Source organism: Rhinolophus sinicus, chromosome 16 (genome assembly GCF_057876585.1).
Source record: "Rhinolophus sinicus isolate RSI-liver-muscle chromosome 16, RSI-T2T, whole genome shotgun sequence".
In the NCBI taxonomy this organism is placed as follows: domain Eukaryota; kingdom Metazoa; phylum Chordata; class Mammalia; order Chiroptera; family Rhinolophidae; genus Rhinolophus; species Rhinolophus sinicus.
In genome coordinates this window covers 32,062,337-32,083,169 of record NC_142516.1, presented here as the reverse complement: position 1 = coordinate 32,083,169, position 20,833 = coordinate 32,062,337, and the positions used below count along the sequence as shown (strand labels likewise).

General features: G+C 44.7%; 1 protein-coding gene across 1 annotated transcript in view; it reads left to right on the top strand.

Moving 5' to 3' along the window:
• Window positions 1–19,904, top strand: part of LOC109446137 (phospholipid-transporting ATPase FetA-like) — an 80,964-nt gene extending 61,060 nt beyond the window's left edge. Inside the window, exons 14-27 of the mRNA XM_088793416.1 lie at window positions 2,096–2,261; window positions 3,964–4,152; window positions 4,859–4,974; window positions 8,120–8,284; window positions 10,089–10,200; window positions 11,502–11,607; window positions 11,991–12,138; window positions 12,678–12,861; window positions 14,322–14,545; window positions 15,936–16,019; window positions 17,306–17,551; window positions 17,728–17,866; window positions 18,640–18,770; window positions 18,870–19,904. Of these exons, the coding sequence (XP_088649542.1) occupies window positions 2,096–2,261; window positions 3,964–4,152; window positions 4,859–4,974; window positions 8,120–8,284; window positions 10,089–10,200; window positions 11,502–11,607; window positions 11,991–12,138; window positions 12,678–12,861; window positions 14,322–14,545; window positions 15,936–16,019; window positions 17,306–17,551; window positions 17,728–17,866; window positions 18,640–18,770; window positions 18,870–19,040 (2,181 nt within the window). The 3' untranslated portion in view covers window positions 19,041–19,904. The remainder of the gene's footprint in view (window positions 1–2,095; window positions 2,262–3,963; window positions 4,153–4,858; window positions 4,975–8,119; window positions 8,285–10,088; window positions 10,201–11,501; window positions 11,608–11,990; window positions 12,139–12,677; window positions 12,862–14,321; window positions 14,546–15,935; window positions 16,020–17,305; window positions 17,552–17,727; window positions 17,867–18,639; window positions 18,771–18,869) is intronic.
• Window positions 19,905–20,833: the final 929 nt, after the last annotated feature.

The following is a 20,833-nucleotide window of genomic DNA, read 5'->3' as shown; positions in this document are numbered from 1 at the left end:
CTACCACCTACTCACTGCCACCTCCAAATCCATATATCCAAGGAACCTTTGATAGCTCTCTCCCCGTCCATGGTGAAAGCTAAAGATATCCTATAAAAATTGTCTGTAGTTATGTCATAGCATCTCAAAGAGTTTCCTCAATTGCCACATCTTACCCTCCACTTCCTCTCATCTGGTATCCCCAGTTTCCATCCTTTTGTCTAGTACCTGAATTTGCCTTTCAACCTTGTCTAACTGATTTTTAATTGACTTATAATTTCGGAGTTGTTCATGAATATTGCCTCTCAGATCATGCTGTACTGCAGCTCCAGGACAGTTCTATCTCAGCCCTTCACCTAGCCAGGTCTAGTATTCTCAAACATTACTGGTCTGGAAGGGAAGGTTAGAAACTAGCTCAACTCTCTTAACTGAGTTTCAAAACTGTATATGCCTGTTTTCTTTACTACCTGTATGTCCTTCACGTATCTCCAATTCAATCTGTCAAAAACTTCAGAAACCTCAGATCATAAACATCCTCAATACCTTACTAGCTGGGTATCTTACCTATCTCTGTGAATGGTCTTACCATCTATCCAGGGGCCCAATTTGGAAATATAACAGTATTCCTAACTTTTCTTTCTTTCACGCTTCATATCCATGTTGTGTCAATTCTACCTCCCAATTCAAACCATCCCATTAATTTAATATTTATTGTCACAACTTCATCATTTCTCTTGTGGATTACTGAATGGTATCCTAATTGGTCTCCCTGCTTTTCGTCTCGCTAGTTCTAACATATTCTCCATGCTGCTACCAGAAGACTTCCTCTGACACAAATCCAATTATGTCACTTCCAGCAGAAAATTGCTGTGACTCCCTGTTGCATATAAGATGCTAATGCAGGATCTGCTTCATGGCTGCCTCTCCAATTTATCTCTCATCACTCACCAGCTTCTAGTTTCAAAGAATGTGCCAGTACATTATATAGCCTCAGGGGATGCTATATGAGGATTTATCTTAAATTGCTAAACCCACAAACTTCCCACAGCAACCAACTCTGTGGTTGGCCAGGGCTCGGTCTTGTCTCTGGACCTGACCATACTTCCTCTCTGCTGTGACAAAACTCCCTCTATACAGGATATAGAAAAGAGCCCACATGGCTCGCTGCAAACTTCTCTTACCCCAACATAACACCAAGCAGGACAAGTGTGTCTGTACTTGATATATTGGGGCCCAGCCCAAGTAATACCACAACTGCAAAGAACTGGAGAAATATCCTTGCGAGTTCTGGTATGGGCTGAAGAAATCTGTTAATATCACACTCCAGGGTGGGGATAAAGAGCCGTAGGGCCAAACTAAACCAGAAAAAAGTGTTTACCCAAGGAGGCTATCCGCTTCCTCACTGAAACGGAGAATGAGAGTCATAGGAGACAAGGTCATAGCCAGAAAAATGGTAGTGAATATTAGGTCCAAAGGTTGAGTCAAAGTCAAGGACCATGAGGGTTAGAAGCAGGAAGGAGTCAGGTCAAGTAAAATGTTTCAAAATTAAATCTGTGAACAAGTACTACGTATGTATTGAAGATTCCTTGTTACGCAGCCTTGCCTCTATTTTGCAATATTCGTCTCCAGCCCCCTTGTGGAGTTAAATATCACAGTGATGCCAGGACTCAGTTCTCTTCCCAGCTCCCAAAATCAGGCAGAGGACAGCCAGAGACAAGCATTTTTCCAGACACCATTTACTAATATGGAGGAGCAGTTACCCCCTCATATTCTCAGGTTTAATTGTCATGGATTTAGGACTTGGAAGAGTAGAGACTGAAGCTGGCCATTGATTGTTCAGAATAGCTGGGGGAGAAAGGGTGCAAGAAGGGTCTTCCAAGCAGTACTTAGCTTGTCTTCTGTGGGGTGGATCTTTTCTGGCCCAAGTGCATGGATGTGGTCCAGGTCAAAGCTACAAAGGCCTTAGAAACCAGTACAGAGTCTCCTCCATTTATCTTGCTTTTCTCTTCCCACCCTCTTAAGAGTTCTCATCACATTCCAGAAATTGCCCCCAAATTGACCTTCTGTAAAACATCAAGCTGCTGCTGAGAAGTTTGTTCTGGCTTGTGTGTTCCAGACAACAGAAAAAGTCAGCTTCTCCTACAACAAACTGGCTGATCCTAAGTTTTCATTTTATGACATGACTTTGGTGGAAGCAGTGAAAAAGGGAGATCGCCAGGTGCACTTATTTTTCCTCTCACTCTCATTGTGTCATACCGTGATGTCAGAAGAGAAAGTGGAAGGTGAGAAAGGGCCCGAGGCCTCATGATCTGAGAATACGTCATAGAGTCTAGGCTGGTTGCAGGTGAGGGTGGTTTGATATCATCTGTAACGGCTTAATCGAAGAAAGAACTTCCTAACAGGAAGCGTTATCCAGCAATGGAATGGATAGTTAAGACAAGTAGTGAGCTCCTAGTCACTGGAGATATTCATGTAGAAAGCAATCTGTTGGTCTTAAAGAAGATTCAGTCATTGGATAGGGTCAAGCTTGGTGCCATGTAGGGGCCTCCTGATCTTGAGACTCTGATGTCCTGTCGTAGAGTCCACCCGAATTGTTCCCAAGATCAGCCCACTATGTCTGACAGGACTTCCCTGAAGAATGAGTTGAGTCATCCTTTTGTTACTTCACAATTTAAAGGTGTCCCGACATGTTCTAGTTCCCTTATTAACCAAATATCATCCCTGAATTTATCAAAGCCTTTTTTAAGAAACGACGAGAAATGACTGATTATAAATTAAGAAGATTTTTTTCCTTAACAAACAAGAATTTAAGCAACCAGATAAATCATCCTTTAAAGTCAATGGACTACCATTAGTGACACCTTATATTTGTACATCACTTTGCAGTTTTATAAATTGCTTTCATTTATATTATCGCCCACAATCTTCACAACAGCCCTCTGAGGTAAGCAGAAAAGAAATATTATCCTAGTTTTGAAGGAAACCGAAGCTAAAAGAGATGAAATGATTTGCCTAAAATCCTACAGCTAAGAATCGCAGAGATGAGATAAGAACCCAAATTTTATGTCTCCTGGCCCCATGCGCTCCCATCCCTCCACAAGTCTCCCTGGGCCTGACATTCCAACAGTTGCTATTACTTGAAGCATATTTTGACTTGTCTTTGTTTACAGGTAGGAAACACACAAGAAAATGGTCTTATTGTCCCAGAGATATAGTTCATGTCGGACCTAAAATTATACTCCCCCACCTGCCTCATTCACAAGTATGAGACTCTGATGATGCTTAACTGTGTTTAGAAATTAAAGTGTCCTTAAGAAGAGAAATCATCCAAAATATACCTCAAGTTGTGGTGATATTCTAAAAGAGGAGCTCAAGAAGTGTCTTGAGTAATATAAAACTGAATGACTGATTCATCAAAATGAATCATTTAGCTTCCCACGGTGAGAGTTTCGAAGGTGACAGTACTGATTCACATATATATATTGTTTATTAAACCATCAGTATTATCTTGCAGCAGTATTTATTTAAAGTTTGGACTGTCTTATGCAGGAGCACTTTATGCAGGGCCACCTGCATGAGACTCACCCAGGAGATTCGTTAAAAATTCAATTTCTTGGGCCCTCCTCCCAGATTTTGTGATTCTGGATTCAGCAAGTTTGGATAGGGCCAGAAACCTGCATTTTTAACAAGCCCCTGAGCCATCTTCACCCACTAAAGTTGGAGAGTAACTGCCTATGTTCACTTATATACATTGCATGTACCATGTGCCTCTGTAATACTAACTCAGGTCTGTGAAATGAAAGAAAAAAAAACTGCCCTGTTGTACACAACCTGGCCTTTTAGGGCCAGACTGTGAGGAAGTTTAGAGGAAAAGTGTCCCTTCTGGGCTCCATCTTTATGTAAGCATTTGGAAGACGGTGTCCCTTCTGGGTGGACTTCAGCTGCACGTCCGTGGGCTCTAGCTGCCCTCCTCTCTCCTGCCAGGTGAGCTGGTGTACCAGGCTCAGTCCCCAGATGAAGGTGCCCTGGTCACTGCTGCCAGGAACTTTGGCTTTGTGTTCCGTTCCCGTACTTCTGAGATCATCGTGGTAGTCGAAATGGGGAAAACCAAAGTCTACAAACTGCTGGCTATCTTGGACTTCAGCAATGTGCGCAAGAGGATGTCTGTTATTGGTGGGTGCCCCTCCTAGCCCGTCCTCCCCTTGGTCTTTCATACACATTCACACATTGACTTTCTCTTTAATCTATACACAGATGTTTTCTCCCCTCCACATGCCTTCTCACAGGTGTTGTGTCTCAGACACAAACACGCAGCCATTCCCACTTTCTCTGACACATACCTTTATATATTTTTTATACACAAGGGTGGTGGGGGCTTTCTACCATTCACTAGGGCCCTTCTTCAGTTTTCCTGAGTAGTGGCTTGTAAGAACCCTCAAAGCTAAGAACAGAGAATAAATCCATAAAGCTTGAACTTAGAGCAAGAGATGAGGACAGAAATGTAGAGGAAATTCCTACTATCTTGCTCTCGATGCGTTTGGGTCATTCGTCATCCTTCATTCTTCATCCTTGGTCCTTACGGTACTAGATGTGGGCTTTGGTATAGAACTTGGACATTAGAAGCTAAATGTGATTTTGCATCAGAGACTTCCACAGGTGATATTGAACCCATGGAAGAACTGGTTCCATAAGGTCCTCTCTCATTCTCACCAGCCCTCACTATGTCACTTATCCTATGTGGCCACTCATTGAGTGTTTAGCCCCCCAAAGGTATCAGAAACAGATGTCATGGGAACACCACCGGCCATCCCTCTGGCCCAGACAAGTTCTTGTAACAATGGGCCTATATGGTTACTTTGCTTAATTTGCTTATCCTTAGTGAGGACACCTGAAAATCGGGTAATGTTGTTCTGCAAGGGTGCAGACACCACCCTCTGTCAGCTGCTTCATCCGTCCTGTAGAGCCATCAGAGATGTGACCATGGGACATTTAGATGTAAGTGTTTAGGTTGCAGGGGAGGGAAGCTGTGGATGGTTCCTTGTATCTGGATATGTGTCCCTGTGTCAGTGTGTTTATTTATGGGTGTATATTGGTGTCTGTGTCTCTTTAATTGATGGAAGAATGAAAGCTTCCTCATTCTGTGGGATTCTCAGTGATCACATTGCCAACTTCTGTGCCAAGATGTTGGATGGCATAGGATCCCAGGGTCATGACAAGGATTGTGTCTGTGGGAGCACTTACCACAGTCAGAATAGTTCTCTCTATGATTCCTGGCTTAGGAGGTCCCATGGTCAGACCTAGAATTTGCTTCAGAATAGGGCCTGCTGGTATGGGAGGCCCACCCCATCAGCCATGATAAGAACAGATTGCTTTTAGGATATGGAGTATAAAGCACCCGGCCTGGGCTGGTTAGGAGGTTGTTTGATATCATCCTCTGATATCTACAGGATTAGAGTCCCCAAGGGTACCTCCCCCCTACCTACTCCATGCTACTTCTACCCCCTTGGACTTGAGCTACATCAGAAAGAAAGACTGGCTCCAGCCAGCTGGCACTAAGAAGGAAAACCAGGTCTGTATTCTCTGGGATTTCTACCCTTATACCTGGATATATAGGGTTGGAAGGATAGGACAGGGAATGGGATGAGAAAGAGGCAGATCAGAAAAATATTTTAAAGAAATAGATTGGTGAAGTTGCTATTTTGTTAGGCCATTTTGGCTTGACTCTACATTAACACATAGAGAATAAATGGCCAGTAAGCACATGAAAGATGTGCAATATCATTAGCCATCAGAGAAATGCAAATCAAAACCATGAGATACTGCTGCACACCACTAGTATAGCTAAAATAAAATAAAAAGATGACCAGACAATAATAAATGTTGGCAAAGATAGAGAGAAATCTTAACCTTCATGCATTGCTGATGGGAATGTAAAATGATGTTGCCATTTTAGAAAACAGTCTGGCTGTTCCTGAAAAAGTTTGGCATTTAGTTACTATCAGATGACCCAGCATTTCCACTCCTAGGTATATTCCCAAGAGAAATGAAAATATACATCCACACAGAAACTGGTACATGAATGTTTATAGCAGCATTATTCACAATAGCAAAAAAAGTAGAAACAACCCAAATGCCCATAAATGGATGAATGGATAAATAAAATGTGGTATATCCGTACAATGAATTAATTAGTTACTAAAAGGAATGGCATACTGATACAGCTACAGTGTGGATGAACCTTGAAAACATTGTGCTAAACGGAAGAAGCCAGTCACAAAGGGCCACATGTATGATTTCATTTATAGGAAATGTCTAGAACAGGCAAATCTATAGAAACAGAAAGTAGATGAGTGATTGCTTGGGGTTGGGGAAAAGGGAACGGGAGTGACTGCTAATGGGTATGAGGTTTCTTTTGGGGTGATGAAAATGTTCTGCAATTAGATAGTAGTGATGATTGGTTGCACAATTAAGGGTATCATTTTTTAAAAAACACTGAATTGTACACTGTAAAAGACTGAATTTTATGGTATGTACAGTATATCTCAAATGTTTTAAAAAGTCAGTGAAGTGTCCCACATGGGGTGGCTCTTATATCTTATGGTTCCCAGAGGCCACAGTATTTTTTATGGGCAAGTCTGAAAACTCTCATCTGTTAATGAACACATGAATTAGGTATTTTCTCAGAGAGCATTTCCACAGACTGGCTTCAAAGTGGGCCATAAAACTGTTTCAGATTTTTCAGCCTGCTACCAACCTTAACAGATACCAGCAGTGGCGTCTGATTACACTACTGTATGTTAACCACTGATGATAAACCTATGAGTCAAGCTCCAAAAACCCACTCATGCAGAAGCATAGCTCCAGGCCCTCTGAGACGGGGATCAGCAGGTCACACAAAAACAAGTGGGTCAGGGTTTGGCCCCAGGGCTCTGGTTTGCCCAACAGAAGAGAAAAGGAAAATACACAAGTGAGAGATCAGTAAGAAATAATGTTAACACAGGCTGCTAAATTACTTGTTGAAGAATTAAGAATCTGTCAGTGTATTGTTAAGCTTGTCCAGTCCTATTATCAGTATCCTTTGCAAAATCAGTTTCTGCCATATCTCTTCCTTCTTAAGAAGTCTCTGAGAACTTCCCTCAGGCTTCTGTGTCATAGTTTTGCCTGCCAACAGTACAGAGGTTTAAGAGATGGCATTCCCTACCTATACTACCTACGTTAGTTTCACCTGACAGGTAACATCAGACACTCAGGAGTTGCACAGGGAACTAAGAGCAATATACCAAGAAGATAAATTCTGTTCTCCTTTACTCTTATGATGCCAAAGTGAATTATTCTGAAGCTCACTGTAACAATTGTCATGTAGAATTGTTATTCACATGCAATTCTCAATACATAAATCTGCCTCTATCCCATCCTCAGTTGGATATGAGTTCTACCCCAAACCTCCCACATTCTCACCCAGCCCTCCTTATGACCAAGAGTATACTTCCGCAAGATAGCTAGCTATGGTTAGGATATATCGGTGGCCAAGGAGCAAAGAGATGCTAGCTCACCCAGAGAGCATTTCAGCAGTGGCCTAACACTGCTGGCTACGGCCAGTCAACTGAGCCAACCAGCTATAGACAAATACAATATGTATGCTATTTGAGATGCCCATTGAATGTTTGATGAAGGAAGGTAGAGAGAGAGGAAAATAAAATGAATATATGCTTGTAAAAAATAATAACACCTTTGCTTATTTTTATAACAACTCTTTTTTGCTTTATTACTCCCTTCATTCTCATATTTTAGATGTCATTATCCTGTCTGTAGGGGGTGAATTATTATCCCAGTTTTATAAGAAAGAAATCTAGAGGGCTTAGTTTTTCCCAAGGTTACACAGCAAATAATCTAACTGTAGATAGAAGCTAGAATCTTCTATGTCTGAGAACTACTTTCAGACTTTAGCCCCAGCTATGCTGCCCCAATCCTTAGGACATTTTGCTGAGAAAGCTCAACAGCTGCTTTCTGATTAGGCCAGGTACTAGCCCCATGGTACTAACCATTAAACTCTATACTGCAAGCAGATGGGGCCCGTGGGATCAGCCTTCCACTCCCTCACCCAGCCCAGCCCCGCTCAGTGCATACACATGTCTTCCAGGATTTTGCCAGTGAAGGCCTTCGCACCCTCATGGTGGCCTACCGAGAACTGGACAGTTCATTCTTCTGTGCCTGGAGCAAAAAGCACAGTGAAGCCTGTTTGTCTTTGGCGAATCGGGAAAATAAAATATCAAGGGTCTATGAAGAGATCGAAAAAGACTTGATGGTTAGTGTGAGGAAGCCTGGGACAAACTGGAAGCATGATGGGGGACAGCAGTCAGCAGACTGAGCAAGGGCTCTGAGAGTGGCTTCCAGCAAATCAGTAGGTTCAGGCTCTCTCCGGATACTGGAATCCACGCTGATTCAGGATATCCTGGACCTTTGAAATCCATAAATAATGAAAAAAACACACTGGTTATAAATTTCATCTTTCCGACAGTGTTTCTTATCCCAAAGCTGCTTACCGAAACTAATCTGGGAGGAATAACAGATTAGATAATCCAGAACTAATTGATGGACTAATCAAGACAAAAATATTCACTCACTCATTTGACATAATTTATTAACTTCCTCTATGTGCCAGGCACTGTTTTAAGCCCTGTTCATATAGCAGTAGACAAAACAGACAAAAAAGGTAACATATATAGTATGTTAGAAGATAAAAACGCTATGGGAGAAAATAAAATGAAGCCAGGAAGCAAGCTAGGGAGTATCAGCATATGTGTGTGTTTTAGAGAGGGCAAAGCACAGTTGCTATTTTAAATAGGGTGCTTAGTGAAGGAGACATCTGAGCAGAGACCTCAAGAAGGTGGCAAGCCAAGCAGATCTCTGGAGGGTAAGCTTTCCAGACAGAAGGAATGGCAGGAGCAAAGGCCCTGAAGCCAGGAGCAGCTAGGGTAGCTGGTGCAGTGTCACTCAGGAGGACAGAGTAAAAGGACATGAGACAGAGAAGTAGTAGAGGGTCCTGCAGGCCAATAAGGTCTTAGAGTGGGATATGGAAAACCAGTGAAGAGTTCAACCAGAGAAGTGATGAAGCTTTCTGAATGATCTCTGGTTGTCATGTTGAGATCATACTGTAGGGGAGCAGGCACAGACCCAGGGAGACCAATTAGCAGGTAGTTGCAATAATACGATTGAGAGATGACAATGCCTTGAACCCTATAGAAGTAATGGAAGTGGTGAGGAATGATCAAATCTGTACTTTTCTTTTTTTTTTAAAGGTAGAGCCAACAGAATTTGCTGATGGATTATCTTATAGGATATAAGCAAAAAGAGATGTTAAGGATGTCCCCTGAGTTTTTGACCAAACTGATACAGGCTGGCTCTGCTATAACAATAGAAGTTACTGATACCAAATGGGAAAATTTAGAGATCCCAAAGATCACAAATCTCCTTCCCTAGCCAGTTCTGTGATGTTTCTAGACTGTCCTTCTAGAGGCCTAGCAGAAGTCAGTAGTTTGTCCTGGTGCCCATCCCTGAGGTTGGCACTGTTGGGATATCATAGAGAGAAAGCATGGTGCTGAACCAAGATGCTTTTAATCTAGTGATTCCCCTTTTCAGGGGCAAAGGCCTTAAAAACCTTAGAGGGCCCCAGTAGATACAAACAAATTAAGTTCACCAAGCTCTTGTAAGGTTGAAAGAAACACTGGAATGAGGTGTGGGGCATCCTTTGTCTGGGGATCCCTGTTGAAGACCAAAGCCATGAAGCGTGCTATGAAGCCAGGGAGAGAGAACATGTGTCGAGAAACAGATGGTTTAGAAGTGGCACACAGCATCACGTATGACTTGGGCAAGTCTTTTCCCTATTTCATCCCTGATATTCTGTGTTTCCAAGTTTGATTTCAGTGTGTGGTTGAAAAGCTGCATCTGTTGAGAGGCATAGTGTGCTGAGTTTTATACCACTGGGGTACTCCTGCCAGGACAGTGCCAGCTTACTAAACAGGATGCTGAGCAGCCAGTTGAGTTGTTGGGTAGCACGAAATGTTGTGACTCTCTCCTTTTTTATGACTCACTGATATCTCTGTTCCAAGCTGTTAGGGGCCACAGCCATAGAAGACAAGTTGCAGGATGGAGTGCCTGAGACAATCATCGCCCTGAACAAAGCCAAAATTAAACTGTGGATTTTGACTGGAGATAAGCAAGGTAAAGTGGAGCTCCTCACCTGACCGATCCTCTTCTCTGTCCACCTTAGCTATTTCTTCTTTTTCTTTTCCTTTTGTTCTTATCCAGTGATTCGAAAAATACCTTATAACCCAGGTCAAGTCCTTACAGGACAGCTCCATTCCCTCTTGATATACAATTTGCTAAGCCTATACTTTATGGCAGATGCTACATGAGGTAGGCATTGAGAACACAGAGGTGAAACAATCAAACATGACCTCTGTCATCCAGGAACTCACAAGCTAAAACTTTTAGAGTTTTCTGACTATACATGCCCTCTCTGTTGTCCCGAAGGTCCATTTTCCCACCATGTCCCTCAAATTCCTCTGAAAATCCTCTTGACTGTGTCACCATGCTCACTCAGCCTTTGTCCCCTGTTGGCTGTACTTCTGCAAAAAGCTTCTGACCTGATCTTTCTGTCTCTTGCCCTTATTAATTTCAGTATAGCCTACAAACAACCATCAGTTTAATCTTCCTAAAATATACTACTTTTATGACGTTACTCCTCTGCTCAGGTGCCCACCGTGACTGCAGGTGGCAGTTGGACTCCACTCCCTGGCCTTCACGACCTTGATAATCTGTTTCTGCCTACACATCCTTTTCTCTATCCTCAAGTGACCGTCCCCTTCACTATGTCCCAAAATAAAGCAACTCCTACTCCAGGGCCTCTGTTTGGGTGGTTTCCCCATTTGAAATGTTTTTTCCTTCCCCTAAACAAGTCTTTCTCATCCTCAAGGTCTTTCTCCAAGAAAGTTTCTATACAAATTGCAGTATCTCCTCTGACTATTGCTACTACTTGCAGCCAGGGTTCAGGACTTAATTTTTTTTTTAATTTTTTTCCTTTAGTATGAATTTATTCCAAATTCCAGATTTCTTGATTAAAGGAAAGACTACAACCTAAGCATGTCTCAGTCTCCCATTAAATCTAGCGTAGAAATAAGCACAGTTCTGTTCCAGGAAATACATCCTGTTTGGCTGGAGAAGTGGATACAGACTAGAATTGCTTTAAGAAACAGGGGAAGGCGTTGTAGAGAAGACGAAGCCAGAACGAACCTAGTTACTGATAAAGAACTTGCCAGTCTTTACCAAGTTGCCAGGCTCCTGTGGATATTTGAATATGGTCTCCATTGACCCATGAAAACTGCACTTTGACTGCATCCCTGGCCGATGTGGACAAATGGGCTCTGTAGCCCACTGTTACTGTGTACCAGCCTATGTACCGGCACACGGTGAAGACACCCTGTCCTGGCCAAAATGTGACCTGTGTTCCTCCTTCCCTGCAGAGACTGCTATGAACATCGCCTATGCCTGTAACATATTTGACAACGGAATGGATGGGCTGTTTTGCGTGGACGGCAATGATGGTGAAACTATTCGGCAAGAACTCAGGTACAGATGGGAGAGCTGCCACAGCCCATCCCTGGACCCAAGATTTCTCACTCATCTCTTTACCCAGTATGGCTCCATACTATGAGAAGGCACAGAGAAGAAATGGAGGAGAGGAAAGCAGAAAACCTAAAGTATTTGAGAGAATTTTGTGAAGCAGCATTAGGACTCAAGGAGTCGGAGTATGGGGAGTAGATAAGTGTGGTGTGTGAATGGTCAGGGACGTAAGGTAGTGGCAGGTCTCAGGAGGCTGTCAGGTGTGAGGTCCTGGCTGGCTCTTTGCAGAGGCTCCATATCCACCTTGCCCATTTTCACTCGGGGACACGTTTTCCCTCCTAAGCTCTGGGGCTTCAGGTCAGACACTAACCACTATTCTTGGTCTTCAGTTCAGCAATAGACAAGATGAAACCCAAGCCTCTGCTGGAACCAGACCCACTAAACACCTGCTTCACCACGAAGCCCAGAGCGCCTTTCCGAATACCTGAGGAGGTTCCCAGTGGCAACTACGGCTTGATCATCAACGGCTACAGTCTGGTGGGCAACACAGAGCTACGGCCTGTTCTCTTCTTCCACGGAACTTTTTTCCTGGGTCCAACCCACTTCAGGGGAAATTCAAGACCCATGAGTGACCCTGTTCCCCTTCTCTTTAGGTGTCTTTGTCTGACAAACACCTTTCTCGAGCCTTCTCTAGGCAGGAATAATGAGGAAAGAGAAGCCAAGAGCATATTCCTTCTTTATCCAAAAATTTCACTATTGATGTGGCCTGTCACTTAGGGGAAGAGGGAAGTGAGCAGAACCATGTCCTCCAAAAAGTCACTTGTCCTTATAGCCCAGTCAACCGACTTGACCCAGGCCGAGACCCTGACGGGTTTCCCACTGGAGGCTGGGTCAGTGTGGCGATGCCTAGAGCTGACGTGGGGGTTTGGTCTCCCTTGGGGGTGGAGCACCTTGGGAGCAGGCACGCCTGCCCTCTGTAGTACAGGAGAGTAGGCGGAGAGGGGAGGGGCCTAGGGAGATCCTGTGGGGAGAACCTCTTCGTGCAGCTGAAATGTGGGTGTGTTCCGGTGCCGCAGGCCTATGCTCTAGAAAGGAACCTGGAGGTGGAACTGCTGCGAGCAGCTTGCATGTGCAAGGGGGTGATCTGCTGCCGGATGACACCCCTTCAGAAGGCCCAGATGGTAGAGCTGGTGAAGAGGTACAAGAAGGCGGTGACACTGGCCATCGGGGATGGGGCCAATGACGTCAGCATGATCAAAGGCATGTGAGGGGTGGGGGCAGTAGCCCCAAGGCATGAGCTTGTCCTGTCCCTGCTCCATGGGCAAACCCGATCTGGGGGGCACTGTTGCTCGTTCACACTGCTGCATGTCATATGTGTTGTATGATTTCGTTCATTCATGTTCTGTGATTTCATTCATGCTCTGCTACACCTGCATTCCCATTTATTTACACATGCATACATCTGCCTGTATCCACAGGCACACACACACATTTAGATTCATTCACTTAATACTCATACACACATAGATACGCGTGGCTCCCACAAGAGCTCACGCATATATTCATAGAACAACAGGCTGTGTCACTACCACACCATCTTTCTGAGATGGCATCAAAGCCCACAGAAAGGAGCCCTGGGAAGAAGTCATAGTCTGTTCCTTATTTGAAGGCTGTCAGCCTGAGCAAAGTAAAGTGGGAGACAGGGTTACCCAACCGGGGAATTAGCTGTGAGGCCCAATGCAGGCAGTGTTCCCAAGAGCTTGCCCTGACTACCCTGGCTGGAGGAGAATAGCAGACTTACTGATGCTTCAGACCAATAGAAACAAATGGCTGAAACTGGTTTTAACTTCAGCTGAATGTTGTTAGCCTCCAGCAACTTGTGGTTCTGTGAGATATGGATGCATCTAGAGGTCCTCTAGTCCACCTTCTCTCTCCATACGGGAAACACTAGCAGATATTCCAGACTCAGCCTCAGACTAGGAAGTGTTCTTTCTCTCTTCCCCAGTTCCTAGAACTTCTCTGGTTTTTAGGGCTTTAGAGGTTTTAGTTATTCCATTAAGTAATGCAATAGGTATATGCTAGAAAATCAATGAATTTGGCCTACACTACAACAGACTAATTAAAAGTAATAGGAACTTCAGTCTTATCTTCCATCGAGTATAATCCTTGCTTTATCCAGAAAAAGTCACCTTAAGCCTCCTGAAGAACTTATTTCTCACTAACAAAGTATGTACGTCACTTATTCTTCCCAACAGTTGGATTTCGCTCCTTAGATAAACTTAGGTAATTAAATGTTATGTTGGATTGACGTCCATCCTGCATTTTTAATTGATTTAAGTGGCTTCAGGAGATACCAAGAAATGCTTACCTCAGCATCTAAACAGTAGGAAAGAGCCTAGGTGGCCATAGGAGGTGCAGAGACCATCCAGGACAGCTTTCTAGAACAAGCCAAGAGTGGCAGGCATTCTTGAGCAGCACCATACAAAACAAAATAAAGATGAAGGAGCTGTTTTCTGACTTGTAGGGGAGGGGCAATCCACTAAGGAGAAAACGCTCCAGCCACTAAGTAAGGGCCATTTTGAGCTGGGCCTAACAGTGTTTTCCAAACGTAAAACAAGGCATTTGTACAGCATGAGCTCAGTCTTCTGTTTATACTTCCCAGGCTGGGAGCCCAGCAAACAAGGTCTGGGGCTGAGAAGTTTCTGGGGTTTCTTCTGCAGCTGCCCACATTGGCGTCGGCATCAGCAGCCAGGAGGGAACGCAGGCCATGCTCAACAGTGACTTCACCTTCTCCCAGTTCCAGTATCTGCAGCGTCTACTCTTTGTCCATGGCCGCTGGTCCTATAATCGCATGTGCAAGTTTCTCAGCTACTTCTTTTACAAAAACTTTGCCTTCACCCTGGTGCACGTCTGGTATTCCTTCTACAGCGGCTTCTCCGCACAGGTAGGAAGTCAGGTGGCATTTCCCACTCTGCTCAACAGCGTCTTGTCACCCCCCATTTCAGCCAGCTCAGACCCTTTTTCTCCTCTAGAGACCAGTGTAGGATATGCTGCCATCACCTGTAAAGCTCCTCACCCATGCTTATCCCATCTCCCAGCCCCACACTGAAACTTAGATTTCTAACCCCTAGCTTTCCTGGCCTGGCTCTGACAGGGCCTTGACTCCTACCTTCAGAACTCACCCATAAGATGTTTTCCCCTTTTCCCTGACATAGACACCTAGAGTTTCCAAACATACGTAATGGAGGGAATTTCCTAAGTCTGGGAGTTGGGCTTTTTGGTTGTGTTTGTTTGTTTGTTTTAGCACCCAAGGTAATCCTTATGGAGCAGGCTAAACCTCAAAGGTCCCCTAGGTCTTGACAGACAGGCTGGTTATGGCGTTCACCTAGAGCCATACTTGGAAACACAGCTACCCATTACTTCTCCTTCCACACCCGAACACGCACTGTTGTTGCTCCAATGACTTAATTCCACATTTTGAAAAGAAATCTCCCCCACGATAGTGGGGAGAGGTGACACCTGGATTTTGATGTTCCACAAGGAATCCCTTTTCCTATGAGCAATTTTTAGGAGTCTCTCAAAAATTCCCAAGAGAAATAACCCCAGGAATGCTTCTCTTGGGAGATACTTACTACGTCTGTTGCCTTGGGCTCCAGGGGGAACAGACCAGTCAGCAGACAGTAGTGGACTTGTATACCCGCGGTGTCTAACAAAGCCAGTCTGGTTTGTGGGAGAGGTGTGTGTGTGTGTGTGTGTGTGAGAGAGAGAGAGAGAGAGAGAGAGAGAGAGAGAGAGAGAGAGAACGAGAACCAACAAAGATGACCACCTCTGTGGCTGGTAAGGAGAGGAGCCCTCTCTAGGCTCTGGGACGGAGCACCTCACTGGGGAAGGGTTGTTAGGTCTATTCTGCTTGCCAGTGTTAGAAAGAGTCCAGGGTTATAGAAGCTGTTGAATGTCATAACGCAGATACAGCAAATAGCCCAGAGGCTTCCATGCCCGGGAGTGCAGGGTGTTAGCTAGCATTCCCTAGCAGCCAGTCTGGGTTCTTGCTGTGCAGGCAGAAGCAGTGCAGGTCATGGTAGCATTGGTTCCAATCAACCTTGTAAGGCTGACCACAAACAAGCTTGATATGGCCCTACCTCAGCCAGGCAGCCAGTTCTAAATAGAGTAGGACCAAACAGAGACTGAGGTCAGCCTTCTCAGTCAGATTGCTGAAATTCAGATCCTGCTCTAGGTTAGTACAGGGGTGGGTAGATTGAGGACAAAGGGGCTCTCTTGGAGCTGGGACTTTGTAAAAGAGAGACATCTAAGAAATTTTCTTGGTATTCTTCCAGACAGTTTATGACACCTGGTTTATCACTCTCTACAACCTGGTCTACACCTCCCTCCCTGTCCTGGGCTTGAGTCTGTTTGACCAGGTAAGACCAGCAACAAGCCCCTTAGTCAGTGTTGAAGCCCCTGGGCCCTTGAGAAATATTCCCAAGATGAGGAGAATAGCAAGAGCTGAGCTCTATAAAGTGAAGTATAAATGGAATGCTTTCTAGAGCAAGGAAGGGAGCTTATCACCTGGAGAGGTATCATGGGATAAAGTAAAGAGTCTTCCTCCACAGAGAATAATCATCAGTTTTAGAAATCCAAGTTTTCCTGCATCAGTTTTATCTCTAGAGAGAAACATGGAAATTGTGCTGTAAATTTAGTGTGTACAAAAGTAGTGAAAGGAAATAGAGCTATTGGGGCAGGGACTTCAAAAAGGGAGAGACCATTCAGAGATAATGAGATAAACCAATAGTGGGAGGCCTCGGTGGGGGTCCTGAGGGCCAAGCATGGGAGTATGGGTCCTTGTCAGAAATTCCCTGGGTATTGAGGGCCCTGGTGCCCACCTCTCCCTTCCCTTCTACCCCAACCTCCAGTCATGGGTACATGGAATAGAAAAGGAGCCTCCAAAGAGGAATAAAGTAGCTGAAAGGGACATCATAGTATCACGGTTCCTGGTCCCCATCAGGGTAGGAAAGAAAGTCTCCATGAAGTAGCTGCCAGCATCAGACAGCAAGAGGGATAAGCTGTGTCAGTCAGCAGCTCTAACCAGCTTCGGTGGTCTAAATTCTAGGGCTCTACAACTTCTCAACACAAGCCCCAAGCTCTGTTATCCAGAGTTTCAGATTCACGAGCTGAAGATGATCCAATCTCACCCACATAGAGAATCCTCTTACCTGAGTTCACCAGTAGCTATGGGAATAGCAGGACTATCACAGAGCGTGGACACCTATAAGGGACTCCCTGGTCCCCATTGGCTTTCCCCTCTCCTCCCACGGGCTTTTGACACAAAGAATATTCAACCAAAGAAACACTTAAAACTGGGGACTCCTGTCCCAACTTCCTCCCCTACCCCAAGCTCCAGTCCTCCCTCCCAGCTACCCCCAGTCCCAATTGCCCCCTTTCTTGAGTCCCCGCTCCTAACTGCCTCCAGGTCCTTCCACCATCTTGCCCTTCTCCTAGCTTCCTTTCACTACCCAGATCCTTGCCTAGAGAGTAGAACTTCAGGAAGGCTCTGTGCTCACTGCTCTGTTCTCTGGTTGCACTTCTCAAGTCACCCATGAGGAAGCTCCTAGGCAGCCTGCCAGCAGACTCAGTGAGGGGAGAAGCCTCCACTCTGGCGGAGATGGGAACCTTCTGAGCCTTTCTCCTTACCTTCTGGTGCTTCCAGGATGTGAATGAAACGTGGAGCCTACACTTCCCAGAGCTGTATGAGCCAGGCCAGCACAACCTCTATTTCAACAAGAAGGAATTTGTGAAGTGTTTCATGCATGGGGTCTACAGTTCCTTCGTGCTGTTTTTTGTCCCCATGAGGACGATTTGCAACTCAGTGAGCAGTGATGGGAAGGAAATCTCCGACTACCAGTCCTTCTCCCTGATAGTGCAGACCTCCCTGCTTTGGGTGGTCACAATGCAGGTGTGGCCAGTGGTGGTAGGGGTAGGGGGATTGGAGGAGGAGACTGTCTGGAAGAGAGGGAGGGAAGGAAGGAGGGAGGGTGGGGAGGGAGCATCCTCCCATTAGGGAATTGGAGAAGGGAGGTGGCTGATAGGTCCCAGGTTATAGCGTATTGCACATAGTAGGGTGCTTTTCAGATTGCCCTGGAGACAACCTACTGGACGGTGATAAGCCACTTCATCACCTGGGGTAGCCTGGGTTTCTACATTTGCCTCTTAAACTTCCTGTACAGTGATGGCTTATGCTTAATGTTCCCCAACGTCTTTCAATTCCTAGGTAAGTCCCTGCTCAGCGTGTGGCAAGGGGGTGGGGAATAGGAGTGGGGAATGTGAACCAAATATATTTGTTTAGTAAATGTTTATGGAGCAGCTATTACTATGTGCTAGGCTCTATGGATATAGACAGGAATAAGACATGGTCTTTGCCCTAAAAGGACTCAAAATTTAGCTAGGGGAAATATTTTACCTTATAGAGTTTCTAAGATATTTTCAAATTTCTTATCTATTTTGATTTTTACAAGCATTCTCTGAAGTAGGCAGCACAAGAATTATTAGCACCATTTTAGAGACTGGAGGTTTTTAAATTTTAAATTACTCAAATCTAGGTCTCCTGGTTCCCAGTCCAATATTCTTTCTACTGCCTTATTGTCTCCCATATTAATTTCCCTATCTCTCATCTCCATTCTGATGAGGACAAAATACAGCAAGAGTAGATATGTAGACGTAGCTGGCTCCACCTCTCATTTTTCCCCTCCAATGTCCTCTATCCCATTTTTTGTGTCCAGGCCGAAGCTCTAGGATTCCTATAACCTCCCCCCATCTCCTGCCCTGCCCCGCCTTCAGAGAGAGACGAAGGCACGTGAATTCACGATGACTGGCTTGTAAAAAGGATCTCGCTGCAATTCTTTTGCATTTACTTATTTCTCAGGAGACTAACCTGTCTCCAAAATAACTTCCTTCTTTGGAATGGAGAGGTATCTAAATTCTGGCTGACAGCGCCCTTCCTCCAGGCTCTGGTTCAGCCTTTCCCCTCCTGGCTGTTGTTTACAGGTGTGGTAAGGAACACTCTGAGTCTGCCACTGTTGTGGCTGAGTGTTGCCCTCAGCATGGTCCTCTGTATTTTGCCTGCCGTTGGGTACCAGTTTCTCAAACCACTATTCTGCCCCTCCACTGTGGACAAGGTGAGTGGAACAGGGAATCTACCCAGCTATAATTCAATTCATGACCCTCTTTGCCTTGCCTCTGTGGATAAAAACCCTGTCCCCATGCTCTGGCTGTAGGTTATTGACAGAATGCATCGCATGAAACACCCACTGCCACCCCCAGTCCAGACTAAACTGAAACATTCAAGCACTCGACGTTCTGCCTATGCATTCTCCCACAAACAGGGCTTTGGGTCCCTCATCACTTCCGGCAAGTTTATGAGATCCATGATGCCCAAGAAAAGATAGCTTTTCTTTTAAAAAGTAGAAGCCTTTAGGGAAACTCCAAAGGAGTCGGTCATTGCTCTTCCTCCCTTGTATTCACCTAACTTAGTAAGGAGAGCTTAGGGTCCCTGGGAAAGCAGCATAAACCTGCTCTTCCACTCTCACTCCCGGGGCTCGGCTTCTTCATTCTCTAAAAGATTGTACCCAAGTAAGGCAAGGAAAAGTGAAGTAAGAGCTCCCAGATATCTGTCAGAGTTACAGCATTTCAAGAAAAAGCGATGTAGGCCTCCTTCCCACCAAACCTTCTAAGTTTTAATCCAGACAAGCAAATGTGGAAGTAGTGGGTGCACAGGGGCCGTATGGGGAAGGGAAAAGAAAATGGAGCCTAAGAATCTTACTCTGGGCCCTGTTTCTCATGCCCAGAGCAACCATAAACCTTGCCAGAGCCCCACACATCGTCCCACGCAGGCATGTTTCTCAGGTTTATTTGGGGGATTCAGGGTGAGTCTTTTGCTGGCCCTGGGTAGCAAAAGGAGGAGACAGCTGTGAAAAGTTGGTCATAAGAAGCTGAAGGAGAGTTTCTGGACCCCCCCCCCCAAAAAAAAAAAAAAAAAAAGACGAACAAAGGAGGTGATTCCTGCCTTAAACGACAGCTCAAGATGTTGCCTTCTTTCCCTTCCTTTGATGCCTTTGACCCAAGAACTGACACCTTTTGGGGCCTCAGAGCTGGGAGGAGGAGACTGCAGGGGATTTTCAAAAATCTTTTCTTGAGGAGATATAATTGATGAACATTTGTCTTCATTCCATAAAATTATTTTGAGAAGAAATTGTATGTATTTGGGAAATTATTTCTAAGAGTTTATGGAGTAATAAATGGCTTGTTTTGGAGTGGAGAGATTTGTATGGTCTTTTGGGCCCCCGGCGACAATCATTGTCTCACAGACCCCCCCCCCCACCATCTCCCTTCAAATTAAACCAGTATCTCCCCTACCCCCTTTTTCTCTACTTTTTAAAAGCTCCATGCCACTTTTCTGCCCCCTGCTGCTAAACTCTGTATTCACCTCACTATGATCACATCTTTTAACCACATAGCTCTATCCTCTTTGCACGCCTTAAATATTGGTTCTCAAAGCTCAGTACTAGGTTCTCTGCTCATCTTTCTCTGTACACTTTTCCTGAGTGACTTAATCTAAACTCATGACTTCATGTACCAACAAAAAGAAGATTCTGAATTCTCACTCTATCCTAGATCTCTCTTCTGAAATGCAGTTCCATTTATTAAACTGATTCTAAGACCCTTCACTTAGTTGAATCTCAGGAAACTCACACTCAACCCACCAACCTGTACTTATCATTTTCCCCAAAATTTCATCCCAGGATGTCACCACCGTCATTCCAGTCACCCAAGGCAGACTGATAGGAACCATCCTATAATCTTCCTCTAGTCTGATGTCTAATCAATCATCAAGTAATGTAAATTCTGCATCTTTATTATGTCTTGTTTTCAGTTCCCTACCATTGCCATTGGTCAGACTTTGATCCTCTCTCACGTGGATCACTGCATAAGCTCTCCCAAGTCGTCTTCCTTGTTTTCTCTTATTCAAAGTATCACCAGTACTACTTCCAGAGTAGTCTGTCTAAAAGGCAGACTTGATCGTGTCCAGCCCCATCTTTGCATTCTTTAAGGGTTTCCCATGCTTTCTGGATCAAGTTAAAATTTGAACGCTTTATTATTGGCCTCTTTTTAGCCTTGTCTTTCACTACTTTCCTTTCTGCATTCACTCTGGTCATGCTATTTCTGGTCTTCATGTCATCAA